The sequence below is a fragment of the Notamacropus eugenii genome, chromosome 3, assembly GCF_028372415.1.
Source record: "Notamacropus eugenii isolate mMacEug1 chromosome 3, mMacEug1.pri_v2, whole genome shotgun sequence".
Taxonomy (NCBI): domain Eukaryota; kingdom Metazoa; phylum Chordata; class Mammalia; order Diprotodontia; family Macropodidae; genus Notamacropus; species Notamacropus eugenii.
The window spans coordinates 59,628,125-59,645,561 of NC_092874.1; the positions used below are offsets into that span (position 1 = coordinate 59,628,125).

The 17,437-nt window shown below is 36.0% G+C and overlaps 1 protein-coding gene across 4 annotated transcripts in view; it reads left to right on the forward strand.

The window, feature by feature from the left end:
* MALRD1 (MAM and LDL receptor class A domain containing 1) overlaps positions 1-17,437 on the forward strand; it is a 1,140,778-nt gene that overhangs the window by 386,732 nt on the left and 736,609 nt on the right. For all 4 annotated transcript variants that reach the window (XR_011976660.1, XM_072651641.1, XM_072651639.1 and 1 more), the window contains 3 exons: positions 642-734; positions 3,687-3,894; positions 13,704-13,850. Coding sequence is in view for 3 of the 4 variants with exons in the window: in XM_072651641.1 (XP_072507742.1) it covers positions 642-734; positions 3,687-3,894; positions 13,704-13,850 (448 nt within the window). In the remaining variant the exon portion in view is untranslated. The remainder of the gene's footprint in view (positions 1-641; positions 735-3,686; positions 3,895-13,703; positions 13,851-17,437) is intronic.

The window sequence follows — 17,437 nt, forward strand, 5'->3', positions numbered from 1 at the left end:
ACCTGGTGCTGAGCCAGCTGGTGTTGGAGAGCAGAGGCCAGATGAGGTCTTTTTGGGTGTCCCTGGAATTACCCTAGCGCTAACCTAGTTTCGTGTGAGGGAGGGTTGGTTTGACCTCAGGAGGTCTCCTCTGCTGAACTCGAACATAGGCAAGCTCACCAGTTGGTGATCCTGTCTGCGCTAGTGCCTTCCTGATTCCCCTGGGGTGCTGAGGTACGCCTGTGGTCCTGGTGTTGGCAGTTGTGGGCTTCACCCCCCTGGGGCTCAGAATCTTCTCCTGGTTTACTGAGGTGGGGCTATCTGGGAGAATTCTGGTCATGCACTGATCCCCTTCAGCCACAGCAAGAGGGACCCTCCTTAGTGATTTTCCTAGCCTCATGGACTAAGAGACTGTTTACCCCTTGTGTTGTTCCCACTAATCAAGGGTTTTTCCTGGGGTGATATTCTCTGGCCTCTTCAAGGTCAACAAAGGGAGAGAGATAGTAATTGCCTATCGTTCCTCCATTTTGGCTGCTAGAACTCTTAAGTCTATAATCTTATTGATAATAATTTAAAATAAAACATTATGATAATGAAATTGGGGACAGAAGGGAGTTATTTTTAAAAATAACATAAAAATGTTTTTGTTGTACCATCCACAGGGGAAAGAAATTCTATGGACAAGTAATACTTCAACCATGGGTGACTGGGTGAAAGCAGAAGTGTCTGTACCTGAGACCATGACACAGTTTAAGGTACTAAAGGGGAAATGATCAATATTTATCTCTTTTATAAGAATTTCATATGCATTTATGATTTGAAAGCATGTAATGTGTTTTCTTATATGAGCTTCAAAGTTTAGAATGTACTCAAGGTTACTGGATGCTTCCGGCACCATCTAGGCCAACATGACACGCATAGAACAACTATAAAACTGGCCTGGCACAGAGCATGGAGTGCTCGACTTGAAATCAGAAATAACTGGGATCCAGTTACACCTCTGATACTAGATTTGTGACCCTGGGCAAAGCACTTAAGCTCTTTGCGTCCAAGACTTATCATGTCTGCTTCGGTGGAAGGAGTTCCTATGCTGACAAAATTATTGTTCCTTACCAGAACAGAGGGAGCCGTAACATGCTCTAGTGCTACTCATGTGGTTTTCATTTTCTTCAGCTTTAGTCAGAGTATTCTGTTGCTTTTCCATAGAGCTATATTGAACATTCAGGCAGGCTGAGAGATTACTTGTTATTTTGACTTCACCTGTGTATTAGATATGACAGTGTCACATATGTACTCATTTTTATTTCTGTGTGTCCATAGCCAGCTATGTAAACCTAGGACATATGTGAATTGCTGATACTTTTAAAAAAATTGATGGGAAGCTACTGAGATTTTATATTCAATATGGATTGAGATTATTAATAAAGCTTCTTTATAATGGGGAAGCTCCTCTTCTGTTTGCATTTACTCTATCTAGAGTGAATTAAAATAGGAATGGGTATGGGTTTTGTCTATGTATACAGCAATTTAATTATAAATCATGGGGAAGATTTTTGCTTTTGGCTGCTTCTTCCAGTCTTGTTGTTTTACTCTCTAGACTCAGAGGTCTGCATTGCCAAATAAGAAGCAGAAGAGAGAAACAAGGAGATAGGAGGAGAAGACAATATTTTGCTCTTTGCATTCCACAAGATACATAGGCTATCTTTCTTGAACTATATCATTTTTATAGCAAACCCAGAAAATTTCAGTTTTTCTCTTGGCCTGCTACAATCACCTTTCCACACACATACATTCTTATTTTTGTTTCCTACTGACATCTCATTTTTAACCCCCAAAGGCACCACTGTTACACTGGTTTTGGAATATTATTTACTCTATGTAACTGAGGGACAAAATGTGAATGAAGTTTCAGACTCAGATTTAAAACTAAAAACAGAAATAGATAGATAGTTCCTGGTGTGTAATAAGTACTTAATCAATGTTTACTGCCTTGGCTTGTTAGTAGAGTTGCTTTTAAGCACATTGGAAGACATTTTTGGTTTTCAAAGTCTCATCATGGTCAACTGCACTTAGTTTCCAACTAATGAACAAATAGAATGATATCTGTGTTCTAAGTGTGACTTCACATCAAGTTTTAAAATCTAGGTTTTCTCACAAAATATTTGACTGCTTTTTTGTATGATAGCCCAAAGTAAGAGTAGAAATTTTGTATAATTTTCAAGGGACAAGATTTTTAGCTAAATTCTGCTTTTCAAAGGATTTATTCCAAAATGCCAGTATTCTAATTGTCTGTAGCATAGTGAGCAGAGTGATGGTCTTAGAGTCAAGATGACCTGGCTTCAAATTCTGTCTCTGATGCATTTTACATGTATGGACAAAGGAAAAATAAGTAATCTCTTAAGCCTGTTTCATCATCTCTAAAATGTGAACTGAGAACTCCAGTTGTAGCTGTCTCACAGAGTTGTTTGCATGAGCTTATGTGGTCTAATCTATATAGCACACTGGACAAATCTTGAAGTTTTAAATAGCTATAAACTGTTACTAATTTTGTTCTTATATGAAATATGATTTAGGGTTTACATTGCTTTTTAGGACTGTGTCCTTAGCAATACTTCATTTTAAGTAATGCATATATATTGTATATATCTATATGTATAATCTATATATCTATATGTAAAAATCTTTGTTTTACCATATATGTCTCTGTCCTTATATGTCGATGTTTATGTATATCTATGTGTTTCAATAGATAGAGAGAGATAGATTGTATTGATTCCTACAATAACTCTAAGTGGAAGGTACTATTATAAACATTCTCTCTCTCTCTCTCTCTCTCTCTCTCTCTCTCTAGATTAACTCAGGAATATATATATAAATTTAATTAAATTTATATATCATTTTTAGAAACAGAAGGCATAAATCTTTTAATAACCCTACCTCTTGATCTCTATATTTTAAAGGAATGCTAACAAAACATAATCATGATGTTTGTGGCTAGGATTATTTCCTAAATAGAGAAATGATGGCATAAGGGGTCCCCATGAGACTTCTGATCTGTTGAGTTGGCTATGCCCCATTTGATAACAGTTAAGAAATGTTTCCTTCAGTTAAGTGAATAAATGAAACTTGGAAAAAGACTGAGCTCAGATTTGAGATTTCTTCAGAATACTCTCTCTCAATGGGACAGATATGGCCCAAAACTGACTCTGTGACTAGGGAAGATGATGAATGCACTAGTCAGTCATTCAGTAGACAAACGTGACTTCTGATTCAGTCCACTTTTTGTAGGACCAATATCCTTTTATATGTTGTAAATCAATCAACCAATATTTGTTAAGCACCTACTATGTGTTAGGCATTGGAGAAGGGAATAAACATTTATATGGCCACAGTTATGTACCACTCACTGTGCTAAATGCTTTCCAAATATTAAATCATTTGAGCCTCACAAGGTAGGGAAAAGGTAAGTACTGTTATTTGCCCCATTTTATAGTGAAGGAAACTGAGGGGAACAGAGGTTAACTTGTCCAGGGTTACACAGCTAGTAAGTGTCTGAGACACATATAAAAATTAATAGAGCATTAATATGAAGTGGATGTCCATCCTGCATTACATTTTATTACTCATTGGCTGTATTAACACTCCTTGTTGTGTAAGTGATTTTTAAAAATATGTTCATTAAAATGTTTAAAACTCTATTTCAATAGTTTGTTTTTGAAGGGATTCCAAAGAGCGAGTCAGGTTTTATTGGCTTGGATGGCCTCCAGACCTATGCCTGTGAAGAAACACAGACACAACATTCTTGTCGAGCAGAAGAATTCTCTTGTGCCAGTGGCCAGTGCCTCCCCTATGGGTCAGTATGTGATTACCAGCAGGACTGCTCTGACCAGAGTGATGAAGATCCCTCAGCATGCTGTGAGTGAATTAAGGCTTGTCTCTGTGTTACTCATCTGTTGTCCATCTGTTCTGATGAGGGGAATAGCTCAGTTCATTAAAAAAAAATAAAGGAAAGCAGTGTTTATTCTTGTTAAACTTACCTTTTTTTTTTTCTTTTACAAAATGCTATCTCTTTAGGGGCTTACTCGTTCCTTTGCCCCAGGTAAGGGTTACATCTATTTTTCCTGCTTAGCAATTAAAAAAGGAGTAATAGGGAGAAGTGGATGAAGGATCAATCCTGAAGTCATAAAGACCCAGAGAAGAGAAACCTCAGGGTGAATGTATTAACTGTATTTAATTGTTTGAAGAGTTGCTATATGGAGAAGGAATAAGACTTCTTTTTGGCCATAGGGAGCTGTAAATAGAAACTGTGGAGAAGCAAATTTAGGCTTGATGTGGATCTATTGGCCAACAATTACAGCTATCTAAGAGTGGAACGGCCTGCCCCAGATAATGATGAACTCTTGTTCTGGGGCAGGCTTTTAGCAGAGAGTAGATAAAATTTGGTATGTATGTTAGAGTGACTTGGACAAGATGACCACTGAATTCTTTTTCAACTCTCAAAATTATAGGAGGCCATGATTCTAATACTGACTACAGACAAGTCAATTAACCTCAGTGTTACTAATCAACTCCTTAAGAGCACAGGGTAGGGAAGAGTTGACCATTTGCAAGGAGTTGATGAGGGACCTCTTCTTTTAACCAAAATGAACAGGCTCTGTGTGTTTAGGACGAGGGTATTATGGGAGACAAACTCTCTGTGCCTTCACAAATATACTATGTAGGGTTCTAACTCCATTGAGTTTAGTACTTTCTTCTTCTGGTCAACTTGGAAGTTAGCGAGTAGTACTACTTTGTTTCAAGATGGAATAGCCCTAGAAACCCATCACTTCGCTCTTATTTTTCAATGACAGCGGGTACCTATAGAGGAAGTGTGGGGTAATGGGGAATGATGAAAACTGGAGTTCAAATCACACATTTAACATTTACTTGCTGTGTGACCTGGGGCAAGGCACCAGACTCCCCTGTTACTTAATTCTTAATTCTTCACTTATAAAAGTGTTAGAATCTCTCTGGTAAATTTCCACACTGCAAGTTTCTCATGTTGATGACATCATAACCCCTTTTAAGTATTCACGTGTGTGCTTAACTGTGCCATGAGTTGGTTTCTAAGGGTCAGAAGGACCAATGCTCCTGAACTTTAATGAAGTCTCTTTCATTGTGGCAATACCAACCAGGGAGCACTCTTCTTATTGAAAGATAAGTATTTGAAAGCCTGTATGTCAAGGACCTGTAATTTCGTTGATTTATGAATTCCCATTGTGGGAATTCCTTCCACCAGAGGAAAATTGCAGTCCATTTATAACTTCAAGTCTCAGAGGCTCAGAGAGTTTGCCTAGCCTCCTTCAATTAGTGAAGGCCAGAACAGAATCTGAAAACAGGTTTTCCAAACTTCAAGTCCAGCATCCTATTTTAAAAAATAGGGGGATGCTGCCTCTCTCTTACTTTAAAGAAAATGTAATTTAATTTAAGACATTCATGTTGGGGTGTACTATGTAATCTAGGAATTTGTGTGAAGTCACCAAGACCTTTGTAGCTTCTTACAACACAAATATTCTGCCTTTTGAGTCTCCTGTCTCTGTCAGAGACAGTAGTTTTCATTTAAAAGTTGACATTTATTTTGCTGAGGTGATTTTTAACTTGGTGAGATATCGTTTTGAACAAGAGATAAATATGGCGACAAGATAAATGACACCTTTTTAATGAATATTCTTGTGTGTGGAGCACTTTTGATGACAGGAAAGATGGGATAAGATAGAGAGAAGACAAACACAAAAGGGAAGGAGAGAAGCCCACAGATGGTCAGCCTTTCAGGAAGCTCTAAGTAAATTTTAGTTCCTCAAATGACTGTTAGTTTATTCTCAACCTCTTACTGGAAAAAAAAAAGTATAGCAGGAGTTACTTGGGGATTTTATAGGACATAGAGTGAAACATAGGTTGAAACAAATTCCTGGCCTCCCTTGTCACATTAAATCTTTTAAAGTATGAGATCAGATTCCCATCCCAGGCATTATTTATGAAAGTGATAGGATTCTGACTGGAGCTCGCCATTGGGTGACTTCTCTTAGGTAAATTCATCTTTCTGACAGCCTCCATCCTTCTTAGTACCAGATATCAAAGACGTCAATATCACCTCACTTTTTGATTAAACATTTTGACTCACCTTTGTGTTCCTTAATCAAAAGTGTTCAGCATGCTTTCTGCTTTTCTTTTCCTGATCAAAATTCCTTCCTGGTATACTGGTACATGTCTTACATTCTGATTTTGGACACAATACCAATCTCTTCTTTCAATAAGGTTCCTCCTGATACCCTCTTGGCATATCTCCAGTACAGTATCTCCTGATACTCTTCTGGCATTTCTCCAGTACAGATGAAAACAGAAGCAGCCATCCGCAACAGATAACAGATAGTCGTATTTCCTAGGATTTAAAAATTTTAATACACTGGGATTCTCTTTGACCAAAAGGAAAATAATCCTTTTCCTTAATTGCTGCCATGTTGGTGCAGCAGATGTAACATAAAAATGTCATGGTCATTATAAATGCTGTATCAATTATTTATACACTTTATCCTAACATTGAGTATTTCATGCTAATAATTAAACATTTATATTTTCTCTGGGGACATGTTATTTTTCACATACCACAGAAATAAAAAAAATATATAAATAGGAGTACCAATTTAAAACTTCTAAAATATAGCTTGCAAGTTTTAGAATTTACAATTCACATTTTTTTCCTAAAAAAATTATTCATAGGCCATATGATTAAAAACCTCCAACACCACCTTTCTTATATGCTTCCAAATAAAAGTCTAGGTTGCTATATCTGTTTAGCATGGTCTGAATAGCACTTAAAATACCTTCCATATTTGGGGTCTTTTGTCAACAATTCTTCCAGCTCTGTTTTCAGTCATCATCTTGGGAAGTAATTCCTGTGGATATGCCACTTGGCAATTGTTCCAACAGGGCCTACAGTCATAGTTACTGAAAACCTAGAGAAGAAAGTTCTTGTCATAAATATCCTTGGTGCTATCAAATGATTCCAAATAAGAATCTGATGTAATTTTATCAGAAATGATATTAGGGACATGATGCTCTGTTTTGCTGCTGCACTGTAAGAACTAAAAGGCATCTCTACCTGACCTGCAACCAAAATTGTCCTTATGTAATGTCTCCCCTAATAGGACATGAGCTTCCTGAGAGCAGACGCTATCTTATATGTTTATTTGTATCCTGAATGCTAAACAGCATGCTTTGCATGTAGTAAGCACTTAATAAATGCTTTTTATTCATTTATTCATAAATATCATCTCAATTTTTTCCAAGTATGTCTTAAAAACACATTTATGAAATCAATTATCTATAAAATCCACTTATATAGAACTCAGTGCTTCTCAGAAATAATGAATAGGAGGAATTGCTGCATAACAGATTTGAAAGAAGACTCAAATGTTCAAATTTATCTATGATTTTGTTAATATGGATATTCATTTAAGTGATTCAGATGGCCACCCATCCTTCCCAAACCCCTTCCTAGGAAACTCTTGAGAATGTATCCCCAGTGATTCATTGCAAGGGGTCCAAACAACATGCTGGAGGCCTTCTTCATTTTATTTTGACACTGAGGAAACACTAGAGTACAGGGCTCCATCAGTGGTCATTGCTGACTTTTGCCTGTGATTCATCCATCTTCTTTTTTGATCATACTTGGTTTTGTAGAAGCCTTACTCAGATTCATTTTTGTTGGCCTTTGTTTCTATATTGCTGCCTGCTTACATACACTGTACACTTTTCCACTGCTTTCTGTGAGAGTGATCGGCTTAATTCTTTTGAGTTTATAACTCTCATCCTGGAGACTGAAATATTTTAGAGTTTGATGCAACCTAAGAAATTGTTTCTGTCACAGTAGCCCCTGGAGGACCCCATCATCTATAGAGGAGGCCTCTTCTCGTTGGTGTCTCTACCACGTCTTTACTGTGACAGTAGCAAATGTCTCTAGTGAGCATAAATATTCATGACATTTTATTTTTGCCTGATGTGATAATATTGATCAGAGATTGAACAAAGTTAACTTTTAAAAACATATTTTAAAAATCTTGCATAATTTGGATGTATATACTAGTGAAATCTTGTAAGAAAGCCTCTAAGGTAGCATTTTGTTTTCCCCAATCAAACTCTTTTTGACAGTCAACAAACAATGGTGCAAGAGAATCTTGTATCTCTATATCTTTTAGTCAATCATGTAACGATAGAGACGTGGTCTCTGGTGTAGAATATCACTCATGAAAGCCTTTCTATTTGCTAATTGTCTCCTCTTTAAGGATTTTCAGTTACAGTGTGTGTTATTCTCAACATTATAAAATCATCAAGAGATCGACTTATGAAGAGTATGATAGAGGAAAAGATACCAAAGTTTGGAAAAAAGTCTTTCACCTTTTTAATATCTCCCCCTCTCACAAAAAGAAAGACAATGAAGAGAATATAGAAATAAAAACTATGTCCACTTACTACTGAAGAAATATTAAGAAACCTTGATTCTACATCTCTTTGGTTTTACCATTAAATTCTTTATTTACATATTTTGTAGCATCTAAATCTACATAGGTACTTCATTGATTTCCTCCATGCACCAAAAGACATCGAAGTATAGGATATTGGGTATGGATATAGGAAATTCAATGTTTTACTTTATTATAATCCGATCTTGATTTCTACCATCAGAGATTTTTCTTTTGTTATTATCAGTTAATCCACAAGAATTTATTAATTGCCCATATGCACTAAATTTTTTGAAACTCTGAATTGAACTCTTGGTCTTTTCATTTTTGTTTCAAGGTCCTTCTAGTTCATAACAGAGAAAGTTTGGATTTATGGAATTTTAGGATTGAAAGAGACTGTAAAAAGTATAGAATTCAGTCTCCTCCCTTTATAGAAGTAGAAATTAAGGGCCATGGTTAGGTGAAGGGACTTGGCCAACATAACACAGTTAGTTACTGATAGACATGGGTTTAGAATTAAGTCTTTTGATTCACAGGGCCCTGTTGTAATATAGAAATAAATATTATCAGTATTTGTATTTGGTTAATTATAAAATCTTACATGTTAGTCTGAGTTTGGTAGTGGGAACAATGCTTTTGAGTCAGAAGAGTCCTGGATCTGAGTCATCCTGATCACAAGACTTTGGTCAAGTCCCTTAACCCTTTCTCTACCTCAGTTTCATGTAAAATGTTTGTTATTTAACTCATGGAATTATTATGACTGAGGTACTTCATAAACCAGGGTGTTAAATAGAAATGGAGGTCACTAAACTGAACAGAAGGATCCTTTCAGGCCACATATTGACTTGGTTTTGAAATGTAATATTATCCATTTTTATTGGATTTTTATTTATATTGTTAAGTATATCCCAATTAACATTAATCCAGTAGAGATCACACTAAGGAATATTATGAACCACATGTTTGATATCTCTATAAATAAACTATAAAGAGCCCAGGAAATGTACGCTATCATAATATTTTTTTGCACAATAACTTTTTGTGTCTTATCTTGAAAAATTCCCTGCATGGGATCAAACTTTTTATATTAAAATGTAGGCTTCTTAAGTACAAAGGGTATTCCTATGTCTTAGTTGGACACACTATTGAGCACCTGACAGGTGCTCTATAAATATTAGCCAAAAATATTAGCAATCCATTTCTGTGCTGATTAGATGCTACCTATTTATTCCTGTGCCCTTTTTCTTATTTCATATTTATATTATTTCATACAAGAATTCTTCATTGCTGAGCAAGAAGCTCTGTAAATACTTGAAAGTGTAATATTAGAGAGTATTTGCCTCATTTGCAAAAAAAATGAGACTTCTTTTGATTTGCACATACAAAACTGCTTCACTAGGCAAGGGAAAGGATTATTGTACTCCAAGAATATTCCTCATCATCCTGATGAACCTGCAGTACATATTTTCTCAAATCATCAGTGGTGTTATGATCTACTCTCTGATTACGGATAGAGGAGTGTTTCCCATAATCACAAACACTCATAAAAATATTCAAAGGGACTTTAGAATGAAGAAAGTATCCAGTTTGGACAGGAATAGAATATTCTTCAGGTTTTATTAATGTTTGAGCACCTAAAACTATCTTCGGAGATTGCACAACTTAGTTGCCAGAATCCAATTTGACTCTCAAGATTTTCTTCAAACTTGATCAAACTTTGCTCACTATACCTTGACTTTCTGAATTATGTAGGGGATGGGAATTAATGGAAGATACTTAACTCAGCTGATTGAGCTTGACTTATAATTTATAGCTCAGCCATTTTCTGGAATATGTATACTCAACTAAAATCTAAAACTTATGAATGCTCAGATTATCATGGGGAAAGCAGACTGTTGGACAGACAGTTAATTGCCCTTTTGAATTGTTATTCTTGTCATTTGTCCTTCATTCTTGAAGAGAATTTGTTTTCAGATTGTTGGATGCTAATGGATTTCAAACATTAACTTTCACATGGACAATAATGTTTACTTTTTTTTTTAAAGTAAAATGACTAACCTATATAATGGTATAAAATGTAAATAATAAGATTTTTTTTTCTGTCCAACTTACATTTGTAATAAAACAGTAGTCTGATTTTGGTTCTGTGTGTCCATGGCCATCTAAGTACATGTACATGCACACATATCACACAAATACAGACATAAATACATGTGCATCACCTCTGTATAGGATGATGGGGATTATAGGTATAGACCTTCAGAGGTCATATAGTCTGCCTCACTTTACACATGAGAAAACTGAGTCTCAGAGATAGTAAATGAAAGGTTGCACAGCTAATAGGTAGCAGTAGGAATTTGGACTCAGGTCCTTAGTCTTCAAATCTAATGATCTCTCTATTGTACCACACTGCCAAGAAAGATTAATATTCAGTGCTGCTGTACACAAGCATCCACTTGAGTTCTCCCTCTTCTTTCCACTGGCCATCCATTACTTACTTCTGGGAGATAAGGCAGTGCTGGGTGGGGTACTACTCGCAGAAATGAGGGCCAGATTTTCCTGGACATAGACTGCCTCCCATGGGGAAAGTCTTTCTTTTTCAGAAGGGGGTGTGCTAGGGAGAAGAGGTAACTTAGCTGTACAAGAGTGCCCTAGGCCAAGGCCTTAGTTCTGATTTCAGAGAGAAATTGCGTCTTCAAAGAAGTCTGCTCAGGTCAACATTCTTGAGTCTCTACATTTTTCTAATTCATAAATGACTGCAGAATTAGAATAGAACTTTTGTCCTGCTGGGTTATTAGTACGGAATAAGGACTTCACAGAGGGAGGAAGTGTTACAGCATGTTCCATAGGACCCGTTACAAAGGCTTGGGCAGCTGTCTAGGTGACTCAAGCCTATTGCCTGATAGCTCACAATCTCTTCAATCCTACCATTATTATTATCATTATTCAGACAAGGGGATTTCCCTTTTGCAATGTAAACATGTTTTGTGTTGAAATTTTGTCAATTCCTCTCTGTATCCAGTGATGACAAGAGCAATATTTTGGGAAATAGGAGATTGCTATTTAACAGTACTATGGAACTATATACTGTAGGCATATCAGGGCTGAGTCTCGTTCTTTGCAAAGCCCTTCTGATTAACATAGCACAGCCAAGCCACTCATTTTGTTGCCTTGGAAATTTGTTTAGTGAAGAAAAATATATTTATGTATAAGTTAAGAGAATAAAAACATACCATTTGGACATTTTCATCTTGTCTTATCAGATGACTGCCTAAGTAAGCATTGCAGTACCTAGAGGTGCAAGTATTTAATTAGCATACAGATAGCTTTAGCAATATTGTGGTTTGCATATTCCACTTTAATGTGTTAACAGTTGACATGTAACTAATGAGCTATCAGATAAAAAACCCAGGCATTCCCATTTAGATAAATGGGAAAATTCTATAATGACCAAGATTTAGTTAGCTGTTGCAATGTGCTGGTATATAAATGAGGAATGTGATATTGTTTTTGATGGACAATGTATTTTAGGTTCAATCCAGTGGTAATGGAGTCTTTGTGAATTTCAGACCTCTCATTTTGTATGGTGGCACTCACTGGGAGATAGTTGTGTTTTTGTGTATCCCTAAAGAGTACTAACATCCTAGTAACGATCCTGAATGCTAATAGAACATTTACATACAGTTATATAGCCTATTTTATTAACTCATCCTCCCCACAATCATTGGAAATAGGTCGATAATGCCATTCCACTTTTACAGATGAGGACATTGTGCAAGACAGAAGTCTAAACAAAGATTTTTCAAGGTTGAAAATAAAGTTAAGCAACAATTCTTAGCTTAGACAAAGCTTTAACAAGCTGGTAGATATGTGGATGAGAGAGAAGAGACTCTAGACAGTAGTTGGGATAGAGAAAAGTGTCAAATGCCTTTCTTTTCTTTCTTCTGCCAGACCTCCTTCTTTCTTTCCCATCTCCTTCCTTCCTTCTGTAGTTTTCCCCTTCCTTCCCTTCCTCTGCAGTTTTATGGGTGCTTTTAATATTTTGTGTCCCAGCCATTTCCAGGCAGTCTTCCCCTTGCTGGTCCTTTCTCACCAACCTTCCATTGTAAGAAATAAAAGGAGTTAACAAAAGTGGATGGAGATGGTGACTGTTTCAGCCAGTGTACCATTTCCATTCCCTTACCAGTTTATCTCACTATCTTTTGAAGACTGGGACCAAGGCTGGCCCTCTTGTTCAATTTGACATATAAGCTAATAATATATCCTTAGAGTAGTTGAATGGTGTAATGGATAGACTGTCAGGTCTGGAGTCAGGAAGAATCCTCTTCCTGAGTTCAAATGTGGCCCCAGATACTGATTAGTTGTGTGACTCTGGGCAAGTCACTTCTCCCAGCTTGCCTTAGTTCCTCAACTATAAAATGAACTGACAAAAAAGATGGCAAACACTCCAGTATCTTTGTCAGGAAAACATCAGATGAAGTCATAAAAAGTCAGACACAACTGAAACATCTAAACAACAAAATCAAATGACCTCTTTCCCCTCACCTTTTCCAGACTTGGCTTTTAATTCACTGCTGAGCCCTCTGGAATCAGGCTGCCTCATACCCCTATGGCTAGGTGAAGAAATAGAGAATATGGATTGCAAATACGCTCTAGAATCTATTTTCTCTTGGTGATAAAAAGAGAAGAACTTTTACTAATATATTAACTTACATGCTGGGAAGTAAAGTTGTGGGGCATAATAAATAATTTAGAAGGTTGAATTCATCCATAATTCCAAATGGCACAAATTTAAAAAAATTAATGGATAAAACTATTAAATGAGAAAATAAAGTGAGGCAAAAAGTAAGGAATATTGCTTGGAATTAAATCTGTATCTCTTTAAAATTCTTTCCCCCACAACACTCAGATTTATGTTTGACAAGCAAATTAGTTACTCCCTGAAAAGCAGTGAAGTTTCACCTAGTATCATTAAAGGACCCTGCTGATTGAATGTATGCCAGAATTAGGAATAGAAGACTCTGGGAAATTGTGAGGCCTCACATAATACATGTTAAGCTTCAAGTGGTTTAGGAAAGACTAATTATGACTCACTGGTCAGAAAACAGTCTTTTCAAAATTGGCATTATTCATCCAGATGTACTACACATATGTGGTTTGATGTCATGCAGCATTTACTTAATATTTTCCCATGTTCTGTTTTGTTTTTTTCCTCCTGGGCCCTAGCAAATTATACTATGTGTAACTTTGAGTCTGATTTTTGTGATTGGAAACCACTGTGGTCAAAGGAGTCACCCTGGAAAATATCGAAAGGATTGTCTTCCAGAGAATTTGCTCTTCCTCGCACAGATCACACAACGAATAGTGAATATGGTAAGACTTTTGTATTGTTTTTCTTACAGTGAATTGAAAGTTTAGTGAGAATTGCTGTATTGAACATTTTTGTCACGTGTATGCAGAATCATGGTGGAATAATGGATCAGTCTTGGGGTTAAAAAGATCTATACATAAATTGTTCTCCACATTCATGAAAATCACAAATCCTACATGTATGCATGCATTTAACTCTTGAAACTACCTAAACTATACCTTGTTTCTTCTGACTTCCTCAGTTGGTACCAAGAAACATATGTAAGCATATATCCCCTATTTTCTTCAATATTTTCCCTCAATATTTAGATTTGAATTAGTGAGAAGTGTGCTTCTCTTTTTGCTTCTTTTTGTGCTTCTAAAAGTTAAAGGAAAGTTAACACAGAAAAAGTTGCTATTAAAATTCTTCCCAGTGGCCTCAAATTATGAGATTTTGTTGAAGTTGTTTAGCAGATGTACTCCAACCATATAAAAACAAAAAAAAATGTTTAAGCTTCCCTGTGAAAATAGCAATATTTTAGCACCATCCATGGAGCAAGTCCTCAAGTACTGGAATGTACTTTTCATCTTTTTCATTTTTTGAACAAATAACTCCTTTTAATGTGCTTATTTTCACTAATTTTATAATTTTCCATATCTTTCTAAAATGCTCAGCTTAGCACCTTAAAAGAAGCCCACCAAATGCCAAACAAAATGGGATGCTTAAACATCCCAAGATTTTGTTCAGTTTTTAAAAAATAATGACATCAAATTGTAAACTTTTTGAGCTTGTGGTTCACTGACCTCCAAAAGTACTTGTTTCTACTTAACATCATCCTGATTTATTTTCCTTTGGTAATTTCTAAAAAAGAATACCAAAGAATAGCAGTTTTGATCCTGACAGTAATAGCAGCCACTAGAGTCTTTGACCTTTAATCCGTTAGACAAACCTCTTAAACTCAGTTAATTATGTCATGACAGAATAAATTCTTTGTCTTTATTTTGGTTCCTCTTGGCACTAAGATTTCGTGTTCATGATAGTGGTCTTAAGAAGATGGAGAGAGAGTCAAGGCTACTCATAGCTGGATATAGATGTCAGAAGAACATTTTATCAAGAACCATATTGTCTACTTAAAGGAACCATTTTCATCTACTAAGAACTGGTACTATGATGTGATGAACCAATAATGCTGTGTCCTCTGCAAAGAAAAACTCATATTGAAAATGACATGCATTTTTCACTTAATGAACATTTTCTCAGTATCACTATGTGTGTACATCCACATGCATTTACATTTACCCAATACACATGATATATATATATATATATATATATATTTACACACACATACATACATACATACATATACATGTATGTATATATAAGTGTGAGGTATAGGTATTCATGAGGCTAGGTGTGAGGGACACAAAGATCACAATTAGAATAGTTTCTTTCTTAAGGAACTTACATTTAAATGGAGGAATGCAACATACATAGAGTTTAGCAAGCAAAAGATAATTGAAGAAGAGAGAGCACTGATGCTAGTGAGGTTAGGAAAGACTTCCTGGAGGTCCTGGGACCTTCCTTAAGCCTTGTCAATTTCTATAGGCTGAGTTGAGGAAGTGCTGAATTCCAGGAATGTCAAACCACCTGGCACAAAGCATGGGGACTGGAGCCCATGCTAAATTCAAGATTTTAACCAACTAGTTAATCAAGAAGTATTTATTAAAAACTTGCTGTGTTCTAAGTCCTGCAGAAACTAAGAAAGGCAAAAATAATTTCTGCCCTTTCAGGAACTCACATTCTAATGGGGAGAGTCAAGATGCAAATAACTAAGTACTCAATTATATACATCTCCTATAGCAAATACTAAAAAAGTCTTACAGACTGTCATTTACAGAATTTTCAACAGAAGTGAATAAAAAGAAGAAATGGAGAGAATGAAGAGGTAAGGAAAGAATAGGCAGAGGAGAAAAATGAAGGAAAGGGGGAAAAAGTAAACAATACCTTCATGGAAGGCTGGTGATGATGGAGTTCCACCAGCAATTCAGTTCAATTTAATGTTTACTAAGGCCATCTCTTTTTCTTCTTCTTCTTCTTCTTCTTCTTCTTCTTCTTCTTCTTCTTCTTCTTCTCTCTGTCTCTGTCTCTGTCTCTGTCTCTGTCTCTGTCTCTGTCTCTGTCTCTCTCTCTCTCTCTCTCTCTCTCTCTCTCCCTCTCCCTCTCTGTCTCTTAGTCTGTCTCCCTTTCTATCTCATAAGACAGAATGCCAGGTGCCTAGGATATACAAAGAATAGGGAATGGATCTGTGATCTCCTTGGTATTAGGAACTTCTGGATTAGGAAGCTCTCTACCTCTATTTTCCTTGATTCTCTATTTAAGGATAAAAATGAAATGGTCCTTGTCCTCAAGGAATCTGAAACCTACCGAGTGATGTAGCATGTATGGATATAAATAACTATCACCCAAAGTGATAATTTCAAGTAGTGCCAACAACTAGGGACATTACAGAAAACCTAGTATAGATAGGAGATGGCATCTTTTTTTGCTTTGGAAGACAGATAGAAATTTTAAGAGGTCAAATTGAGGAGAAGCCAAGGATATGTTTTTCCTTCCTTGGGGATTCCTTTTTGTTGATTCATGTTCTTATAAAGATTTAATATGCATTTTTTTTGCTGTAGTTTTAAATTTCTCAAGTAGGGGATTCTTTGGAAATGTCATCAAAGCTATCCTTTTTATATGTCCAAATTTAACATTTTGTGGAGTCTTAGAATTAGAAAGAGCACTCTGGATCTTGTATATAACTACAGGTAATTGCAAATAACAAGTAATGCACAATCCTGCACATAAATACAGATAATAACATAACTATAAAAACATAAAGTAAAAAACTGTGTTAGATTTAAAAGCAAAGAATGGATAATGGTGATTAAAATGGCTGATCATGTTCCCATGAAATGTACATAATTATATGTATCACACAGTTATATATTATGTATATAGGATCATAGGAACCATTGAGACCATCAGATCAAACAAACCTTCTCATTTTACATGTGGCAAAATGAAGGCGGAGCGAGATTAAATGATTTGTCCTGAACCCTGGCTATTGTCTAAAGTAGCGTTTGAATCTCTCTGACTGTAAGCCCCGTGTGTTTCCCATAGCACTTTCTGTTTTAGAATCTAAGCTTCTCAAGGGCAGGGGCAGTTTTACTTTTTGTTGGTATCACCGGCAATTAGCACAGATGGTTGGCATCTAGTCAGAGCTTAATAAAGACTTATTATTATTTTTTCTATTTGAGATTCAAAGTATGAGATTGATTTGTCTCAATTCAGTCTCCATTATTTCTAGATATGGACCTTGGAATTTTTCTTTTCCTCCTACCCCACCAACTTTAACCCTTGCTCCCTAGTTAAATAATTTCTCTTGGTTTTGAGATTTTTAAAGGCTACTTTAAATTTTTACCCATTATTCTCTAGTGTAGCTAGATTCTAGTGTTACTGATTCCCACTAAAAGTTGGTTGGTTCAGTCTGTGGCGCTGCATATAAAATATAACTTGACATTTAGCTCTGAATTCCTTTCCTTCTATGTAATTACATTGACACATA